Source organism: Microtus oregoni, unplaced genomic scaffold, assembly GCF_018167655.1.
Source record: "Microtus oregoni isolate MIOR12 unplaced genomic scaffold, Mior012 000050F_ref0000143, whole genome shotgun sequence".
In the NCBI taxonomy this organism is placed as follows: domain Eukaryota; kingdom Metazoa; phylum Chordata; class Mammalia; order Rodentia; family Cricetidae; genus Microtus; species Microtus oregoni.
This window is the reverse complement of record NW_024543256.1, coordinates 9205164-9226470: the sequence shown is the minus strand read 5'-3', so window position 1 is coordinate 9226470 and position 21307 is coordinate 9205164. Positions and strand designations below refer to the sequence as shown.

The 21307-nt window shown below is 41.6% G+C and overlaps 2 protein-coding genes across 2 annotated transcripts; one reads left to right on the top strand and one right to left on the bottom strand.

The window, feature by feature from the left end:
- The first annotated feature begins 80 nt into the window (after positions 1-80).
- Positions 81-21307, top strand: LOC121437104 (nuclear RNA export factor 2-like). Its single transcript, XM_041636941.1, has 23 exons — positions 81-154; positions 375-611; positions 2812-2906; positions 5090-5192; positions 5516-5654; positions 6234-6317; positions 6428-6532; positions 6647-6727; positions 6856-6925; positions 7087-7175; positions 7298-7405; positions 7580-7689; positions 9611-9647; positions 10020-10079; positions 10162-10217; positions 10370-10477; positions 10579-10637; positions 10750-10865; positions 10955-10997; positions 11560-11632; positions 12090-12248; positions 21090-21150; positions 21272-21307. Exons 1-23 carry the CDS (start codon positions 81-83, stop codon positions 21305-21307), a joined length of 2103 nt encoding a protein of 700 aa, XP_041492875.1.
- Positions 14594-19427, bottom strand: LOC121437265 (60S ribosomal protein L35-like). Its single transcript, XM_041637127.1, has 2 exons — positions 19413-19427; positions 14594-15070 (listed from the first exon to the last, which is right to left on the bottom strand). The coding sequence occupies exons 1-2, from the start codon at positions 19425-19427 to the stop codon at positions 14594-14596; spliced, it is 492 nt and encodes a 163-aa protein (XP_041493061.1).

Here is a 21307-nt window from a genome sequence, read left to right as displayed (position 1 = left end):
ATGCCGAAACTGCTGGGGTTTCCTCAGTCTTACTCACATCTCTAAGAATAATTGCCAAGCTCCGGTCTTAAGTTATATTGATGGTGGCTTCGGCAGATCTGAGGAAGAGGGAAATTTTAGAGCGAGCTACGATTCCTTCCGGATTCATCTCTAGGTACAGTTTGAATTAAGTCGTTTCAAAGTCAGGTATGGTGAGCTCCTTTCTCAGCTTTCTCGCCAACCTTTCTCTCCCTGATGATGGGGTAAGTGGTTTTCTGGTGGAAGGCCGAGATGGTTCTATGGGTTTGTTTGGGTATAACCTGCTGAGATGCCGAGGTGAGGGGTTTCTTTAGAGGCAAATATGAATGTGACTGAACTTTAACCTCTCATGACAGAGAACCCCTGTGTCATTGTGTGAGGTGGCCAGGACTCTCATCCAGGAGTCAGTGGAGGTCTAATTCTGTGGTGGTGACCCTCAGAGCTGAGGTGGGAAGCTGGGAGGCAGGGAAATGGCGGGAAGGCGGCGAGAGAGTAGAGCACAAACAAGCAGCCATGGAGGGGAGGAAAAGTGGTGGCAGGGTGGCATCGCAGCAGGGACCCACCATCTCAGGATCTCAGGATTTGACAGCGAAGTGAGTGGGGAAAGCCACTTGGAAGGCAAAGCGGCGATGGCAAAGCACACTTGGCAGCGATAGCGCCGAAGCCACCTCAAGGAGGCAAAGCCGCTAAGCGGGGAAAGCAAAGGCCACCCAAAAGGCTAAGTGACAGACTACCTCGACCTAGGCGAGCTGCATGCAGCCAGGGGACACAGTGAGGAAACGAAGTAGTGGGTTGGGATGAGAGCCTTGGCGGGAAGGCGAAGTGACTGCCTCAGGAGCGGTGGCGGGGGGGGGGGGGGGGGGGGGGGGGGGGGGGGGGGGGGGACAGGGGAAGGCGCCAAGTGGCCTTGTCTTAGGTGGCAGGGGGGGGGGCGGGGAGGGGCGGGGGAGGGCGTGAGGACACGTCAGTGGGGAGACGCCACGGGAAAGCCTTTGTGAGGAAACAAGGTGGGCGGGAGAGGAGAAGCGGGCCCCTGTGGGGTGGCCAGGGTCAGGAGGAGAGGTGAACCCTAGTTGCGGAGGTGAAGCGGCAGGGGAAGGGGGCGGCACAGGGAGCGGGGAGGGGAGCAGTCTCCCAGGGGAGACGAATTGGCCACCGAAAGAAAAGCCGCGCACTAGAGGTGAAGCAATGGTGGGGAGGGAGGAGAGGCAAAGCGGTGCTGAGGGGAGGGGGGGGAAGTGCTGAGGACAGACCGCGGTGGGGAGGTGAAGAGGCTCAGTCCCTCAGTCTGGGACAGGATGGGAGTGGAGCTGCGAAGCCTTGGCAGGAAAAGCTTGTCAGGGAGCCAGGGGGCAGCAGCAGCAATTCAAACTTTAGCAGTCTTTTCAGGGCCTTGCTGCACCAGGAGGATGCCTTCCTCTCGGTAGCCTCAGCTTTTCCTTATCACTGTGTGATTTTTTTTGTCTGTACATCTTTTCAAAATTAGCTTGGAAGCCGGGCATTGGTGGTGCGTGCCTTTAATCCCAGCACTCGGGAGGCAGAGGCAGGTGGATCTCTGTGAGTTCCAGGCCAGCGTGGTTCCAGGATAAGCTCCAAAGCTACAGAGGACCCTGTCTCGAAAAACAAAACAAAAAATTAGCTTGTAAAACTAACAGTTCCTCTTAGGAATTTTTGTTCATGTTTATCATTCCCCTTTTTTCTTTGCCCTGTCCTCATCTCAGTTCCTTCTTCTGTTTTTTTTTTCTTTTTTGAGAGAGAAAACACCCAGAAATTTTCGTACCCCCATTATCTTTCATTTTTTCCCTCGTTTTAGTCCTCTTCCCTCAATAGTTTCTCTGCTTTTCTTTCGTGTGTGTGTATGTTTGTCTGTATGTGTGTGTGTGCATACATGTGTTTTTATCTACATTCTGATTAAGAGAAAATGTACTATTTGTCTTTCTGAGTCCGACTTATTTTGCTCAACTTTTGTTTTGTTTTAATTTTTTGTTTGTCTGTTTGTTTTTCAAGACAAGGTTTCTCTCTGTTGCCCTGGCTGTCCTGAACTAGCTCTGTTGACCAGGCTGGCCTCAAACTCACAGGGAAGTGACACCTCTACCTCCCAAGTGCTCGACTTCTTAAATGTCAGTACCTAGGGATCATTCCAAATCCAGTCTTCCTTTCTGCCTCTTTTTTGATTAATGTAAGAGAGAAAGAACGACTTTTTAAAGTATTGTGAATGTGAACCTAGCCATAGTGTAAACATGTAGAGCTTGTTTCTGAATGTTACTTGAAATTCAGTTGTTTTTCAAAGTGCGCGTGGTATGCTGTAATCTTATTGGATTAGGGAAATCCAACTTTCTTAAGCTCCAGCCAGACCCTTTATTCTCCTTCCCCCAAGTTTCTGATCACCACTTATTTCATTGCCTCTTGCAAACACTCTCTATAACTTTATGTATCATTAGTGGCATATTTTTAAGCTTATTAAGTAAAATTATTAGTGAGACATATTAAAATAGCTTTAAATAGTGCTACTGTTGTGGGGATTTGAGATATTTAAATGTATTAAAGTTAGATGTGGTTGATGGCCCATGCCTGTAAATTCCAGTGATTGAGAGGCAAAAACCAAGAGTATTGCTGGCAATTTGAGACCAGGAAGGAGTATATAGTGATATAGTATATGACAGCCAGGGTTATGGGTGAGGGAGCCTGTATAAAAGATAAAATAAATATAAATATTGTATTAAAGATGGAAAGCATTCTAGTTTGTGATATTTTATTAGCAAACACACCACTTTTATTTTTCTCTTATCACAGGCCTTCCCCGGTTGTTCTGCACAACACTGATTTTGAGCTACAGCAACGACAGTGGACTCTATCTTACAGGAAATCTGAGCCATCCTGTCATTCAGGTGAAAGGATATTCATATTATAGGAATTTATATGGAATGTGATAAAGGAGTATTTTTCTCAAATGTATGTATATTTAGTATTTTTAACATAGTATAGTAGTCTTCAAAAACATTTTTTTCACTTTCCTTGGTCCTTTTAGCTAAAATTCCATTAATTTAAAAAAGCCAACAGAAAAAAAGTTAATTTTTAAAATTAAATCTTTAGATTATATTTATCTGTTTATGTATGTTGAACCATCCCTGCATCTCTAGGACGAAGCTTTCCTGATCTTGGTGAATTATCTTTTTGATGTGTTCTTAGATTTGATTTGCCAGTATCTTATTGAGAATTTTATCTATGTTCATAAAGGAAATTGGTGCATAATTCACTTTCTTTGTTGGGTGTTTGCATGGTTTAGGTATCAGGGTAATTGTGACCTTGTAAAAAGAATTGGACAAATGTACCTTCTGTTTCTATTTTTCAGAAGAACTTGAAGAATGTTGGTGGTAATTCTTTGGAGGTCTGGTAGAATTCTGTGTTGACTCTTCTCTCCCTGTTTTTGTTTGTTTGCTTTGGTTTGATGAGCTTTAATTTTTGCTTCTACTTTACTAGAGGTTATGGAGTCTGTTTAAATTGCATATCTGATCTTGATTTAACTTTGGTAGGTTGTATACGTCAAGAAATTTATCCATTTATTTTAGATTTTTTTTCAGTTCATTGGAGTACAGATGTTTAAAATATGTCCTTACGGCTCTCTGTATTTCCTTTTGATTTCCATTTATTTTAGTTTTTTTTCAGTTTGTTGGAGTACAGATTTTTAAAGTATGTCCTTATGAGGTGGCCTAGGAGAGAAGACTGAGAGGGGCTTCAGGAAAGAGCTAATAAGATCCTGTTCATACCTGGGGCTAGAGTCCACAGGGAGTTGGGGCTGTGGTGGGAAGAGGAGATCCTGTATGTTTGTTAGGGAAAGGCAAACAATTATCTGGAAAGACAGGCCTAAAAGCATTAGGGGAGCCCTGGGTCTAACCAAGAGCTGGAGTCTCCAGTGGGTGGAGTTGAAGTAGGCTGTCACTGGACTGAAGGTGAGACTGGAGAGGTAGTGGAGGAAAGGAAAGAGGGTGTGAGTCACCTACATGAGTCTCTGCCAAGTGTGGCCACTGGCGGTCCCAGATAGTTGAGAATCTGTAGCTGACACAAGGGGATGGAAAGAAGGAGCAAAGCTGAGGCCTCCTTTAAAGTTCAGTGGAGTCGACAGGGACTGGAGGTAGGTGGGAAAGTCAGACTCCTGCCAGCGGTCTGCTACAGGACTGGGGGCGAGACTAATGGCAGACAGCCAGTGTGGAATGGCTTCTTTTGAAAGTCCTAGCATCTTTACATGGTGAGGTTGGTTCTGTCATGCTAGGACTGGCTCTTACATAAAACCCTAAGCAAGCTTTCATGCCAAGTACCCAGTAGGTTAGTTTTTGCTCCCCATTCAGAAGAAGAGTTAGTTGAGGCAGTCCTTTTACTTTATGGTACAATACTATTCTTATACCTCGGGACAGAAGTCTTGGTTTCTTGGTAAAGTTTAGTATGGTCATTGACCAACAATAGATTCTAAGTTAGTTAGCTAGATATTGCATTTCACTTCTAAGACCTGAACATAATTCTCTTTCACCAGTCAGAAGGCCTCTTTTTCATGTTGGGCTTCTTGGACATGGGGGAGAGCAGTTGCAGATAGTGCTTTTCTTCTTCAGTGCATGGCTTCATGTTTTTAAACTAAAAGCAGGCACTATGGTATCTCACCCGGTTATCTTAAATATCCGTTCTAGCAGTGCTGTGCCTTAACACTTGTTCAACTCAGTATGTCTGTGGGAGTTATCACTGTAAGATAACACTCAGCTTCCATCTTCCTCCACCCACCAAAATGTCTTTTTTCCCCTAAGACTAGAACTAATTGCCCTTTTGGGTGGTCTCAACTCAACATACTCTGCCTTCCAGATCAAAATGATTTTTAAAAGAAGAAGAAGAAATGGATAATTAGTCCTTGTACCTGAATTTTTATTTGATGAGGAGCCTGGCATTGGGGGAAGGTGGAGGAATTGTGGAAAATAATATAGCTTTTTTAATCAGAGGGAAAGCATACATATCTGGTTCGCAATGATAAATTGCTCATATTATATTAAACACGGTGATGTGTCTTCAAACTTGTTTCCAATTTCAGAATACAACATGAATGACAACCACGGTTTTTATAGAAGAAAGACAAGTTTGCATTTTAGCAGGCATAAATTTGGCCGAAAGAACTATCATTTTGAGCATCCTGGGTATGTGCTTGTATCTTCAAAATTCCAAGAGAATAGTGAAAACATGGCAATAAGGGATGTCCAGGAGGACTTCCGAGTAACATAGTTTGTAGCCAAGTAGCTTACTTGGCAAGTGGCAGCCCCTGGGATTGTGCGACTCTTTCATGCGCTGTGGCTGCTCTTCCTTCACTGGAAAAGTGAAGGATGAGGTGGTAGAGACTGAATGCTAGTTTAGCAGCGCTAACTGTAGCCATGGTGTTAGTGAGGGGGTGATTCAGAAAATAATTTCTTAAACTGATTTAAGTTATTTATTAGTTATCACTTTGCTTTTCTCTCTTTTCTAGTACTCCTTATGCCATGGGACCCAGATGGAAAAGAAAAAAATACAGCAATGAAGACACTGTGTGGAAAGATAATAAAGTAGAGAGTGAACTGGGGCTAGTTGCTGAAAATGGAACCCTGGGTAGCTGGTTCAAAGTCACAGTGAGTATCCTAATAAGGTCTGCATTAGGTCTCAGTGAGTATCCTAATAATGTCTGTGTTAGGTCTCAGTGAGTATCCTAATAAGGTCTGAATTAGATAGAATATTCTGGATCCTAAAAGAAGGATGATCATGATGATCACAACAAATCAATTACCTGGAGAAATTATTGCATGAAGAGAAGAAGGATAGAAAACAGTGGGTTTCAGCCTTCCTAATGCTGGACCCTCTAATACATACAGTTCCTCATACTGTGCTGACCCCAGCCATAACATTATTTTCATTGCTACTTCATAACTGTAATTTTGTTATTGTTATGAACCATAATGTAAATAAATATCTGATCTGCAACCCCTGTGAAAGGGTCATTCAACATCCAAAGGGTTGAGGCCCACGGGTTGAGAATCATTGATCATGGAAGTCTGTGTTTAGCTCAAAAGTCAAAGAACCATGTCAGAGGTCCCCTTAGAAGTTCTCTAAAGCTGGCAAGAAGGTCCAGAAAGAAACTTGGTAATTAAGTCTGTTCTCCATTCTGATTTCATGCTCTCTCTTCTCTCCTCATTTTTTATTTGTAAATACAGATTCCAAATGGAAGAAACTATGACAAGACATGGCTAATGAATTCAATACAGGACCTCTGCAGTGTGGCTTTCATCCCTGTTGATGTAAGAAGGCTGATGAAGCCAGATGAACCCAAGGGAATGGAGGAGGGAGGCCAGGCTCAGCAGGAGCTAGCTGCTGTTTTCTGTTTTTTTTCCCCTTTCATTGCCCATAGTTCCACTATGACAAACACCGGGCCCGGTTCTTTGTCCAGAATGCTAGGACTGCTTATGCATTGAGGGATATCAACAATAAACTTTGTGATGAGACAAATCAAAAGGTGTGTACTGACAGCATTCTCTGTACTTAGTTCTGAAAAGGGTGGTGGCTGTCCAGGAGCTGAGCATCATCTTTGGAATTAGAGATCATAGTACTTCTCTGTCTCTCCTCACAGATATCTATCTTCATCAATCCTTCTGTTGTACCTTATTCTGTGCAGAGTAAGTTCACCTCAGAAGAAATAAAGCAGCTAAAGGTAATGCAGATGCGAAACATGTTGTGTGTCTTCTTCCCAGACCCGCCTCTTTTTCCTCCTACTCCTTGACATTCCTGACACTCCGAACTCCAGTCTTACAGCCACTCTCACTACCTCTGCCTCTGCAGGTGACGGTGATGAAACGATATGATGCCTCTCAGAAATCTCTGGACCTTGAGAGATTCCGCTTTGACAAAGGTATGATTGACTAAAGAAATTCTAGCTCATGTGAGGGTAGATGGATCGTCCTAAGAAGAAAACATAGGGATGGCAGCTTGGAAAGGGTGTCTATCTGTACCAATGCTGATCTAAATAGACCACTGACAGCCTTCTAATTACTTTTGTTCCATTTTCTGAAGACTTTCTGGACAATGACATTGACGTGATGCTGAATCGAAGAAGCTGCATGGTTGCAACACTACAGATCATTCAAAGCAGTATCCCTGAAGTGAGACCATAGATTCAGTGCATTTGTTTAAGTAGAGGGTTAGAAGGGATGGGATGAAGGGAACATGTGTCACCAAGGCACTACAAGAGTAACCATACTTTTAACTCTTCCTTCCCCGAAAGCTGTTGTCCTTGAACTTGTGCAACAACAAATTGCACCAGCTGGATGGTCTGTCAGATATGATAGAGAAAACTCCTCAAGTTAAGATTCTGAACCTCTCCAAAAATAAAGTGAGAAGGGGAGCCAGATGTGGGTTGGGCTGCGCGTGGGTGGTGGTATACATTAGGATTATGGTAAAAGGCAGGTAGACAAACCTGTGAGGGAGGGGAGAGGCTGCAGTCACCAGGCCCCAAGGTTTCTCTTTCCTTGAGACAGCTTTACCGATTCCTTTCTATCTTTTTCAGCTGAAAACAGTTTGGGAGTTGGAGAAGGTGAAGGAGCTGAATCTGGAAGAGCTTTGGCTGGAAGGGAACCCCTTCTGCAGCCACTTCTCAGATCAGTCTGACTATATAAGGTACATAATGCCTGCTAAGTCCTTTTCCCCTTCCTTGCCACTGTCATAGTTTCATTTTTCATTTCTGTGATGAAATACACAAAAGCAACTTGCGGGAGAAACAGGCTTACAGTTGCAGGCTCATCATTGCTTCAAAGTTAACTGTGTTAGAAACATGAAGCAACTGTTCCTAGCACATCGGTAGTCAAGAGCAAAGAGCAATGAATTAATGAATGCATACTAGGGCTCAGCTCACAATTTCTTTCCATTCAGCCCAAAACCTAGCCAGTGAAATGGTGCCACTTATGTTCTGGGTCGGTCTTCCCCGACTTATCCTGTAACATGAGGGCCGGCTTGTTGGGTTTCTGTCCCGACCAATACCCCACAGCCAGCAAGCCCCAAAGAAAATCACACAGAGATCTCCATAAGATTATAAACTGATTGGCCCATTAGCTCAGTCTTCTTATTAGCTCTTGTAGCTTATATTAACCCATTGTTCTTTTCTATGCTAGCCACATGGCTTGGTACCTTTCCCAGCCAGGTAGATTACATGCTGCTTCTTCGGTAGTCTGGGCAGGAGTGCGGAGGAAGCTTCCTGCTTCCCAGAATACTCCAGTTCTCATCGCCCCACCTCTACTTCCTGTCTGGTTGACCCACCTATACTTCCTTCCTGGCCAATCAGTGTCTATTTAAAACATGATTGACAGAATACAGACAATTCTCCAGCACCATTTATCCCAATTAAGAAATTCTTTCAAAGGCATGCCAAAGGCCAACTTAGTCTAGACAGTTCCTCACTAAGACTCCCTACTAAGGTGATTCTGCCTTAGTTCAAGTTCACAATCAAAACTATCACAGGCACCATTGCCTCTAGTGACTGACTACCTTATAGCTTGAGCTATTCTTGATATGTACTTTTGCAAAAGTAGGTGTATCTGGTCCTCGGAGGAAAACAGGCTCTGCCTTCTCTGTATGCTCAGCTATGCTCTCAGAAATTCCCTCCTTCTTCCCTGTCCCTCTTCCTTCCACCTAATCTGCACTGGTTATCACTTGCCAGAACACCCACATTCTTCCAGAACCCTCCCATGCAGCATCCCAATTACACCATTTCCCCTTTCCTGGACTGAGAGAAGCCTGCTCTTCTTGTCTCTCAACTGTCCTTTATTTGTCCCAAGCTGCCCTGAAGGCTGTCCTGCTCTAGGCTGAAGGCTGAGACCCTAGGTAATGCTGACATGGACATAACTTTTTCTGTCCCATTGCTGGGAGTGCTACCCTCCTTGAAGGGAAACATGAACTCCCAGATCAAAAATCCAAAAGTGGGCTGCCACTGGGTTGCAGAGAGCAGAAGAGTTTGAAGAGACAGAAAGACAGACCTCCCAGGGGCCGCTATCCCTCCCTTCTTCCTTCCCTACTTACCACTAAACTAACCTACCTACCTACCCACCTACCTATAAGCCCTGACATCTAGCACTAGGCCAGACAGATCATCTCCCATTCCTTTTGGGTCTCTTCTATTTTGTTTCTTCCCTTTTATGACTCCCCAACATCTCCCACACGTTACTTTAACTTCATTTCTGTTACCACATCCCCATGTTTCCATTTCTTGAGTCTTGAGCCTGCCTCCCTCACTCCTGTTCCAGCATCCTGTAGGACACTGTATATCTAACAAGGTGGCAGAGCCCTGGGCTCCTACCTAGTGCCTTGCTCATGCAGATTCTTTTGTGGGTATTCTGAGGAAAAGATACAGGCAAGGAGAGGAAAAAGCCATGAACTCTGGGCCCCCAATGTTGGTTCTTCTGACTCTGGAGAAGATGCCAGTGCAATGTGTGTGGGAGCTACTCAGGGGGGAGAAGAGGGAGGAGAAGCAGAAGCCCCAAAAGGAAGAAAAGCTAGCTAACCATGAACTACCAATCACTTCTTCTGGCTTTTGGTTTTTGGACAGTGCCATACGGGACCTCTTTCCCAAGTTGCTGCGTCTGGTAAGTGCCTACCTTCAACATGGTCTTTACTTCCTCTCATAAATTATCTTCATGCCTGCCTTAAAACTTGCTTCTCGTGTAGATTACATGTTTGAATCAGACCATCATCTATTTTAGATTATATGCATTCCTGAAAAACATCAATATTTTCCCTGGAAAAGTATTCATAAGCAACACAGACACACAAAGGTTCCATAAAATAGGGATTTCCACAACTCCATAAGACAGAGGCTCATTTTATTACCCCTGGAATTTCCAGGGGCAATGAAAACCCTGCCTCTGGCCCTTTTCTTCCCTTTGGGTTTCTGGGTCTTCTTAGATATTCAGTGCCATTTACCCTATGTACTGCTAACCTCCTCTTCCTTTCCCCAGGACGGCAAGGAGCTAATAGTACCAACAGGAATGGACATAGAAGTCCCACAGTTAAGCAAGGTGAGAAAGGACTAAGAAAGATTTGTGCTGTTGCAAAAGAGGCTTTATTAGATTTGTAGTCTGAAATGATTTTCTGTTTCAGCAAACATGTACAGAAACTGAACCCATAAAAAATCTAGTACTACAGTTTCTCAAGGAGTAAGTATACCTTGGACTACAAGACAGGTGAAAAAGCTTAGCCATGCTGGACTGCCTTTTCACATTTGCCCATAGGAAATTTTATGTCTCACTTAGGGTTCAGACCACAGAAATAAGCTGTCCCCTTATCTTATTCTCTTTACCCTTACTAGATACTACTCGTTTTATGACAATGGAGAACGATTTCGTCTCCTCGCTGCTTACCATGATGAAGCCTGCTTCTCCCTTACTGTTTCTTCCAACTTCAATAACCCAGACCTGTGAGTATCACAGCTCAGGCTCTGTTGTGGAGTGGCATGCCTCTCCCCAGAAAATGCCTATATTGGGTAGAACATGGAGTTCTGCTCCTCATTTCTCCTAGGAGCAACCTGGAAGAGTATTTCAAACATAACAGAGATATAAAGAAGATACAAGATTCCTGTAAGTGTGGTGGAGAAGACAGGGCAGCGTAGGGGAGTAAAGAGAAAAATTGGGGGGTGTCAATGGCCAGGTTGTATCATATCCGTGATCTTTTTTCTTCACTCCCCTGTAGACATGCGAATGAGGTTGCTGAGGCACACAAAACACACCATTGTGGATTCTCTTAGTTTGTTACCCAAAACTCAGCATGATCTATGCTCTTTCTTGGTGGACTTGTGTTTCTACACGGTGAGTACCTGGTTCTTCTGTAGGTTATACCCAGAAAGCTGAAGGTTTGTAGATCCTGAGCTCATAGCTTATTCCGTCTTCCCTTTCAGGAGACAATGATCTGCTTTTCTGTCAATGGGTTGTTCAAGGAGGGTGAGTATCTGTAGAATTTCTTGTCTTGGTCCCCTTTGCTTCCTCCCCTGCATGGATACCTCTGAGAAGTCTTCCAGATTCTTTCATTCTGCACCTTTCCTTCCTGTCCTCCTCCGTGTTCTGTTGCCTGCAAACCATCCTAATTGACTCTAATCCATACCTTTTTGCCTCATAGTTCACAGGTAAGGGACACAGGCTATGGACTTTGTTGATGCTCATTCCAATTTCATATTCTATAGCTTTGGGCCAGTTTCTTAACATCTCCAGTTCTTGGTTTGTAACACATGACTAATTAAACTCATCTCTGTGAATAGATGGGAAAAAGACCCATCAAACACTTGAAGGGATTTTCACAGGGTCCAAAATGTGGTAGTGGGCACATCAAATGGGAGTAAATTATTACTGTTGTTGCCCTCCTCATTCGTGCCATAACCTCCTGACTCAGAGCCAGCAACTGACTGGTCCTGGCCCCTTCAGCATAAGAACCTGACTTGGGAATGCTGTGTGAGTACGTAAATAAGGTGCTATTCTAAGAAAACATTATTGTTTTTTGTCCTTGAAGTGGAAGGGAAATATCAAGGCTACATTCGTGCCTTCACACGGATCTTCATCACTACCCATTACAACGATTCAAGGTCAGTGTGCTATGTTGCTTCTGGATAATCGTGTCCCTGCCCAAAGCTAGCGGTGTGACAATATGATGGTGTAATTCTCAGAGCATTTTCAATATTGTAGAAAACCAACAAGTAGATCCAGCAGTTTAACTTGCTAGTTGAAAGTGTGGGCCTTGGGATCAGAATACTATGTTCTTTCATGCTATGTCATTGGCCAAGACATTGGGCTTATCTCTGATTCAAGGCCCTCCTTTGTTGTGCAGGGTAAATACTTTGGAGTTAAATTCACAAATCTAGCCAAGCTAGCCTTTAAAAGTTGAATTTTATATGGGGTGGATAGAGAAAAACAGACAAGGATCTTAGGAATCAGGCATAGATGGAATGTGGAAACCTCTCAATTAGTGATTGACAGTTATTATAGGATTAGCATTAGTAATGTAGCCATGTCCATTTCTTTACTTATCTATTTTTCCTCCAGAATTTGCATCATGAATGATAAGCTGATTGTGAGGAATACCAGCCCCAGGGAGATCCAGAATGCCTTTATCCCAGCCAACTCTCCCCTTTCTGAAGAGCAGCAAGAAATGGTGAAGTCATTCTCTATGCAGTCTAGAATGAAACTTACATGGGCTCAGAAGTGAGTGCTGGGTGTGCAAAGAAATGGGTGGAGTGGGGTGGGAGATCAAGTGAATAATGACACTTTGTAGGCAATTTCAAAAATAATTAGGTTATTTACTTCCTTTCCCCAAAGTGGGCTCAGGAAAGTATGTCCTAATGTATACTGATATATTTAAAGACTTTTAAAACACTATAATATTCATGTTTCATATCTTGTATATGGAAAATCATAAGGAATCCACTAAGAAAGTATTAGAAGTGAAAAACCAAATTCGTGAAGATTTTAGGATCTAAGATTAATATATGCAATAATTATTTGCATTTCTGTGTATTAACATTAAATATCCCAAAGTAAAATTGAGAAAAATTCTCATTTGAAGAAAAATAAAGAGGAACAAATACCTTTATTATGAAAAAAAATTAAAACAAAAATAATTAATGACCTAAAGTCAATAATACAGAAAGCTGTAAAGTAAGATATAAAAACTCAAAGTATAAGGATATGTCTTAGTTAAGTCACTGTTTGATTTCTGTAAAGAGACACCATGACAAAGGAAATTCATAAAATAGAGCATTTATCTGGCTACTTGCTGGCAGTTTCAGAGGCTTAGTCCATTATTATCATGGCAGGGAACATGGTGGCATACAGGCAGGCACTGGAGAAGTAGCTGAGAGCTACATCCTGTCAGAGACAGAGAATATGCCCATGCCTGTCATGGGCTTCTGAAACCTCAAAGCCCACACTCAGTGGCATAATTCTTGCAATGAGGCCACACCTACTCCAACAAGGCCACACCTACTTCAACAAGGTCACACTGCCTACTCCTCCTAATTCTTTGAAACACTTCTATTTCCTGGTGACTAAGCAGTCAAATATGTGAGATATGAGGGCCATTCTCATTCAAGCCACCACAGAAGACATGGAAGGTAACTAGTGAATATCATCATGGAGTGTATTTTCTATTTTATCCTTTATTTATAATCTTATCTCCATGAATGTGCTAATATATTTCAGAATACCCCATTGTAATTAAATATGTATTTGTAATCCTTGTGATATCTAAAAGAGCAAAAATATATAACAGATCAAACCAAACTATTAAGTAAATGGGATGGAAAACCTCCTATTAGAGTAAGTCATTTAACTACCAAGAAAGACTATAAGAGAAGGAGAAAGAAAGCAGCTACAATAAAACTGCTTATAAAAACGTATAAATGTATCAAGAAGTTACCTATCAGTAATTACCATAACTGCAAATGGGTATGATCCTCCAATAAAAAGACATGGAATAATTGAATTGATTTAATAAAGACCCAATTATCATTGCTTACAAGAAATACCCTCTACCTCTAAGTACATTTATCAGCACCAAGTGAAGGAATAGATTATTGTATTTATGAAAACCAAAAAAGTGAGATTAGACACTATCATCCAAGAAAATAAACTTTAAATCAAAAACAAAAATTAAAGTATAAGGGAAGTCGTTATACAAGGAATGAGTTGAATAAAAGAAAGTAACATAACGCAGTCATAAATACATACATCCAATGCTGAAGTCCCTCAAATATGTAAAGTGAATATTATGAGACCCAAGTTGAGAGAAAGAGTTCAGCTCAGTAGTAGTTGGGAAATGGCTTTAATCAATGAAATGGAAGATCAGACTGAGGTTGTGGAGAACTCAGAAGTCTATGGTTTTTTATTTGAGGATTCATGTAATAATTTTATTATTTTGCTTAGTTCTAGTTTGAATTTCTCAACTCATTTTTCAAAATTTTCCATTATTTTTGACACTTTAATAAAATAAGTGTGATTATATTCACCCCATTATTGTCTGGCATTCCCCCCTCCTTTCCCTCTGAAACTTTCCCCCCTTTTAATAGTAATGGCTACACTATTAGAGAAAATGGCACCCATTCTTTCACCAAACATTAACAGTCATTAACACCCTGGAACTTAGGGGCACCTCCTCTACCCATGATAGAAAGCAGAGGGCCCAATCTTATGCAACTCTCCATAGCTTCTACTTGTTCATGGTTGCAATGGCCATGTTATAGCTGGATAGCAGGATGACTTAGGGTTTCTAGTGCTGCCCTGACCAAACACCATGATCATAAAGCAAGTTGGGGAGGAACCAGTTTTATTTGACTTACACTTCCGCAATGTAGTCCATCATTGAAGGAAATCAGGACAGGGACTCAAAGAGAGCAGAAACTTGGAGGCAGGGGCTGGTGCCAAGGCCATGGAGGGGTACTGCTTACTGGCTTGCTCTCCAAGTCTTGCTCAGTCCTCCTTCTTATAGAACCCTGGACTACCGGCCCAGGGATGGCACCACCCACAATGGGCTGGGCCCTCCCTACCAATCACTAATTAAGAAAACACTCCACAGCAATCCAGTCTTGTAGAGACTTTTTTTTTTGGTTTTTCTTTTTTTTGCCAGTCTTGCACTTTATTGCCCTTCCATTAGGCCTTGACCGCATGCTTGTGTAGGGGTACAGCCCCTCCTTCCGCTGCTGCTTCTTTGTCTTCAGCTTCTCCTCGTGCTGGGTGAACCAGCGGCGCACGGCTCTAGTTTTCTTGGGTCGCAGGTCCAGAGGCTTGTACTTCTTGCCCTTGTAGAACTTCCTGAGGTTTTCCTTTCGAGTCTGGTTAATGACGGTGAGAACACAGGCGATGGATTTGTGGACAACTCTTATCTTGGAGAGCTTGGAAGCGGCGCCACCTGTCACCTTCAAATCGTCCAGTTGTTTTAGCCGTTCCTCCTCCTTCTTGCCACGCAGGTCCTGAACCTTAATCTTGGCCACGGATGCATTGCTCACCACTGAGGCTAACTGGTCCGAGAGCTTTTTTTTTTTTTTTTTTTTTTTTTTGGTTTTTCAAGACAGGGTTTCTCAGTGTTGCTTTGGAGCTTGTCCTGGAAGTAGCTCTCAAAGACCAGGCTGGCCTCGAATTCACAGAGATCCACCTGTCTCTGCCTCCCAAGTGCTGGGATTAAAGACATATGCTACTACCGCCTGGCTGTGGAGATGTTTTCTTAATTGAGATTCCCTCCTCTCAAATGACTTTAGCTTGTAGCAAGTTGACATACAACTATCCAGAACACAATAGTTCAAGATACTTTTTTTCATCCTTTCATTCTTAAACTTTCTGTTAAGGGGACAGAGATTTGATTTAGGCTCTGTTTAAGGTTGGATGCTCGTCAGTCTCTCATTATCATTTTAACCAGATAGAAGTCTAAACCATTACCTTTTGCCCCAGCCTGAGAGACATATTAGTCAATAAGTATTTAAAAATGCTTAAAAAGTAGCTGGATAACATGTAAAGAAATTAATGTATTCTCCCCTTGGGCCTTCAACCATAAACTTTGACTAGGTTTATAGTATCAGATATGTGTTCCCTCACATGAAGTGTACTTCAAGTCCAATCACAGAACAGTTGTTCATGCCCAAAATATCCATGCCACTGTTGCATTGTGGGCATATCCTATCCAGCAGGCTGATATTGTAGCACGTATGGTCTACAGCTAGATGAGACCATTGGCCAGTTTTCTTCTCCAGCAATCTACCTTTCAGCTTCTGGCAGTTATGAATGGCAGCCAGCAGGAGGGGAACTGCCAGTTGCAATGCATCTTCAATTCCCTGTGTCTTATAACCTGTTGTGAGGAGTGTAGGGCCCCTTCATTCCGTCCCACCTGGCTAGCTTACACCCGAAATAATCACACAGAAATTGTATTAATTAAATTACTTCTTGGCCCATAAGCTCTAGCCTCTTGTTGGCTAACTCTCACATCTTGATTCAACCCATTTCTAATAATTTGTATGTTACCACGAGGTCGTGGCTTACCCAGAAAGATTCAGCATGTCTGACCTGGCAGCTTCATGGTTGCTCTCTCTCTCTGACTCTCTTTCTTCCTCACAGAATTCAGTTCTGACTCCCCGCCTACCTAAGTGCTGCCCTATAGAAAGGCCAAGGCAGTTCCTTTATTCACCAAATGAAAGCAACACATAGACAGATAGACAGAAGAACCTCCTACACCATTTCCCCTTTTTCTGTGTAAACAAGAAGGAAGGCTTTAACTTTAACATAGTAAAATTATATAACAAGACAGTTATCAAGCAAGAATTACAGTTAGAATATTTAGATCTATTTTATCTTTTATCATAACAATGGAAAACTGTAACTATCTATTCTTCAACTCTATCAAAGACTTCAGAAGGATATAATATTACCTATGTGTTGTAATAGGAGTGGCGGGGCTGCGTCCCAGGCACCCCAGCCGCCTGGCTAGCTTATAGCCCGAAATAACAACACACAAACTGTATTCTTTTAAACACTGTCTGGCCCATTAGTTTCAGCCTCTTAACTCATTTCTAATAATCTATGTAGCACCACGAGGTGCGCTTACCAGGAAAGATTCAGCATGTCTGACCTGGTGGCTGGCTGCATCACCGTCTGCCTCAGAGAGCAGAGCTATCACGTCTGCCTGGGAGAGGGGAGCATGGTGTCTCTGAGCTCACTTCCTCTTCCTCCCAGCATTCTGTTCTGTTTACTCCTCTCACCTATGTTTTAACCTATGAGGCCAAGCAGTTTCTTTATTACTTAACCAATGACCTTCCTCCATCATTTCACCTTTTTCTGTTTAAACAAAAAGGAAAGGCTTTAACTTTAACATAGCAAAATTACATATAACAAAACAGTTATCAAGCAAGAATTACAGTTACAGTATTTATATCTATTTTATCCTTTATCATAACTAAGGAAAACTATAACTATCCATTCTTCAACTTCATCAAAGACTCCAGAAGGATATAATATTACCTAAGCAAATAAGAGGTCCAAAACTCTAGAAATGACAGAGACATCTCGCTGCCTGGACAATCACCCAAAGTTCCTCTGTACCGTTGGGGCATCCATCTTCAGCCTTCAGGCCCATAGTATCCATGAAGCAGGAAATTTTAAAGACAGTTTAGTCATTTTATGCTGTGTCCTGCAGAATGTCTCGCAGACTCTTTCATGAAGCAGGAACCCCGAAAGACCATCTCACCTTTAGGCAAGTTCAGCAGTCCTCTCTCTGTGGGTTCTCTGTGACCAGTTTATGCAACAGTCCAGGCAAGAGCAGTTTCTTGCCCAAATGGCTATCAAGCTCCATAAGGAGCCTCTTCAATGCCCATCTTCCTCTTGAATTAGCTGGTGCTGCCAGGAGCAGATGTGTCTCATTGTCATGAAAAGTCCTCAGTTATTAAAACATTAAATGCCATTTTCTGCAGTCTTTGAAAGATATGAAGAATGCCTATCTAACTGAAATATATCTTTATACATCTAGAAAAGCCAACTAACATGATTACAAGTTTGATTATTATTGATGATTATCCATTAACAACCTACATTTCCTAATTATATGTTACATTTTAAAAATGAACTACACAATCACAATACCTTAATCAAGAGCAAAAATACATATACATATAACAAAATTGACCTTAAAATCCATACCAATGCAAATTATTCATACCTATATCATTTCCCCATTTAAATGTAAAAGAGCATTTATAAATAATATTTTGGGAACATGGGCGCAGTTTTTTCTCTCCAAACTGCTTCCTGCTGAATGGGGGCGCTGTTAATCAGATCATTTAGGGTGTAACCTGTGTGCCAGGTTTATCTCAGTTGGCAGTTGAATGAAGTAATTTTTTGAGGGTGTTCACAGCAACTTTTCGGGAGGTTGTGGTCTATCATACCATATTGGGATAGAATCAATCCACAGGGTCTGGTCCTCTGTGAAAACAAAAGAAGACCTGCTCCAAAGCATCATATCCTTAGACCCAAATTTTGAAATCGTAATATCCTTTTATCCATTCTGGTTTAGCTTGGCAGCCCATGTAATGAAATGCCTCTCTGTACTTAGCTCCTTCACAGTCAAAATTTTTAAAGAAAACACAATGTACATAATCCAGACTCTCTGTGAATTTTCCATTTTTACATGGCTTATTTTTCTTTATATCTTTTAATCTCTTAACTATCTGTACTCTCTCTTTAAAGACTTTACCCTATTTTTTAAGACATTAACTTTATTCTTTATATTCTTTTTCTTCTCTCTCCCAAGCCTACGTACATTCATCCAACAGTGTCTGAATCTGTCGTATTGTGAATCCGTAATTTTTTTTTTTTACTATCCAGGAGCATTTCTTAAAATGTTAAGCAGTTCTTAAAAACTTAAGTTGCACCATGTACAAGTAATACGGTACCACCTGTGTCTGCGCTGTTTTTACGGTAATTACAGTAGTTCCTGCCTGAGACCAGCACAGTTCAGCGTGGCAGAGCTGAGCCAAGCCGCTCCTGCCTCAGAGCCATTTGGTGCCCCTGAGCCACACACAGTTCCAGGCACACAGCAGGCCACATTGCCATCAAGCAAGCTGTAGAGCTTTACTCCAAAAGCTCCATTCAAAAGCTCTGTCTCTCGCAGGAGCCAGACAGAGATCGCAATGGCGGCACAGCCCAGAAAGCCGGCATTTTAAAACAGCCAGTTTTTTCCTGCTGCTGAGTCAGGAAAATTTCAAAATGGAGGATGTACCATTTTGTGCTAGCTCTGGGGCCGCCAGGTAGGAGCGGCACTCAGCACTTTAATTTTGAGACTGAGCGTGCAGCACACAAATTTCTTTTATCCAAGTTACAGCCAAATCTGACACGCAGAGCACTGCACAGTCTGAAAACATGTCTCTGTATGGCGGCAGGAATCCGCCTTGCTCTTCTGCCTGCCTAAGCCTGATTCTGCAGTCTGCCCAGGTGCAGGCCTGGAGCACTGAGCCATCTGCATGGTCTCAGAGCACTCTCCTTCCGATCCCAAGCGGGAACACAAACATCCAGTCCCATAAAATCCATTGAAATGCTTTAAAGCCAGAGTTCACGCTGGCAGCACAGCCCCAGGAAGCCATGCTTTAAAATGGCGCAGCGATTTTTTTCTGCTGCTGATGCCAAATTCTAATCCAGGGAATAAGATGCCCTCTTCTGGACTCCTTAGGCATGAGGCATGTTCATAATATGCATGCATACATGCAGGCAAAATACTCCTATACATAATATGTCAATATAAAACATTTAAAAACATTTTAAATTGTATTTTTAGTTTATAAAATATTAGATTGCTATGTGTTTTCCTTGTATCATTAGTTTTCATTAATTTCCTACCTGTATTTTCCCCATAGCCATACCCCAACCCCATTTAAGCTTTTCATAGCCAGCATTCCCTTCTACCCTCATATGTGTTTTGCTATCTCCACATTTTGTGCCCCTGCACGGCTCTTTTTTTGTCTTTCTGCTTTCTATAGGCACTCAAAGTTAAGTACAGAAATCTAAATTCAAACCTAGGAAAGAAAACATACAGAATTTGTCTTTCTGGGCTTGGGTCACAGCCATCTTCTACATCCAAATACCACTGTACATATGTGCCACATTTTCATTATCAGTAAGTGGACACATCCAGGATGGTTCTATTGCCTAGCTAGTGAACAGAGCTCTTATGAACAAGGAAATACAGGCATCTCTGTTGTAGGGCATAGAGTTCTTTGTTATGCTTAGGGGTAGTATAGCAGGAACATACAGAATTTATAGTTTCATTTTTGTTACTAATCCTTTATCAGATATATAGCTAACAAATCTTTTCTCCTTTTCTATAGGCTGCCTCTTCACTCATTTGGCAGTTTTCTTTCTCTATAGAAACTTAGTTTTATGAAGTTCCATTTGTTAATTGCTGGTGAGCTGCTGGAGTCACATTCAGGAGTCCTTATGCCCATACCTATATCCTGTAGTAAACTGATGATTTTTCTTCTAGAAGGTACAGGATTTTAGGTTATATGTCAAGACCCTTTGGAGTTGATTTTTATGCAGAGAGAGAGAGAAGAATCTGGTTCTATTCTCCTACAGATGGATATGCAGATTTTCTGGATTTTGATCATTTGTTGAAGAAAGTGTTTTTTTCTCTATCTATATTTTTTTAGCTTTACTAAAAATCAGGTGACTATAGCTGCATGGTTTATATCTGTGTCAATACCCTGATGTTTTTATTCCTATGATTGTTTTACTATAACTTGAGGTCAAGTGTGGTAATACCTCTAACAGTATTCTTATTGTTCAGAATTGCTTTAGCTATGCAGATGCTTTTGTGTTTCCATATGAATTTTTGGATTGCCTTTCCTATTTCTGTAAATAATAGTTGCAAGTTTTAGCAGGATTGTATTGAATTGGTAGATTGTTTTGTAGAATAGATATTTTACAATACTATTTTTATGATTTATAAGAATAGGGGGTCTATACATCGTTTTTAATTTCTTCCTCTGTTTTTTCTGTAGTGTTTTTAAGTTTTCATTGTACAGGTATTTCACTTCCTTAGTTAGGTACATTCCAAGTTTTTTTTGAAGCAATTGTCAATGGAATTATTCCCATAATTTCTTTATCAGTTTGTTTGTCATTGGTATGTTGAAAGACTAAGAATGTTGGTTTGGTATCTCACCTCTTTGCTGAAAGTATTAATTCTAAAATAAGTTTGCAGTTGAATAATTAAGGTATATCCTTAAGTATAGAATCATGTCATCTAAAAATAAGAAGATGCTTTCCCTTTTTTCTTTCCTAATTGTATCCCCTTTACTTTTTTTTTTACCATTCTAAGTAAGATTTCAAACACTGTATTGAAAAGAGATGCATAGTATAATGTTGGCTATAAGGTTATTATTTAAAGTCTTTTCTGTGCTAATATATGTTCCCTTGATTTCTACTCTTCATAGGGCATTTCTCAGGAAGTAATGTTGGATTTTGTCAAAGGCATTTTCTGAATCTATTGAGCTGATCACCTTATTTCTGTCACTCCAGGTGCCTTGAGGACAACGGGTGGGACTATGCCAAAGCTGCTGAGATCTTCACTATGCTCCAGGTTAGGACTGGGTATCAAGTGGGTAAAAGATGGATGTTTCTTTGCCTTCAGCAAGATGGAGTCTAGGTAGCCTGGAGATCAAATTCAGGGATCCTCTGAAATTCTTACTCTTTCCATGCAGAATGAGAGCAAAATTCCAAAGGAATTCTTCGAATAA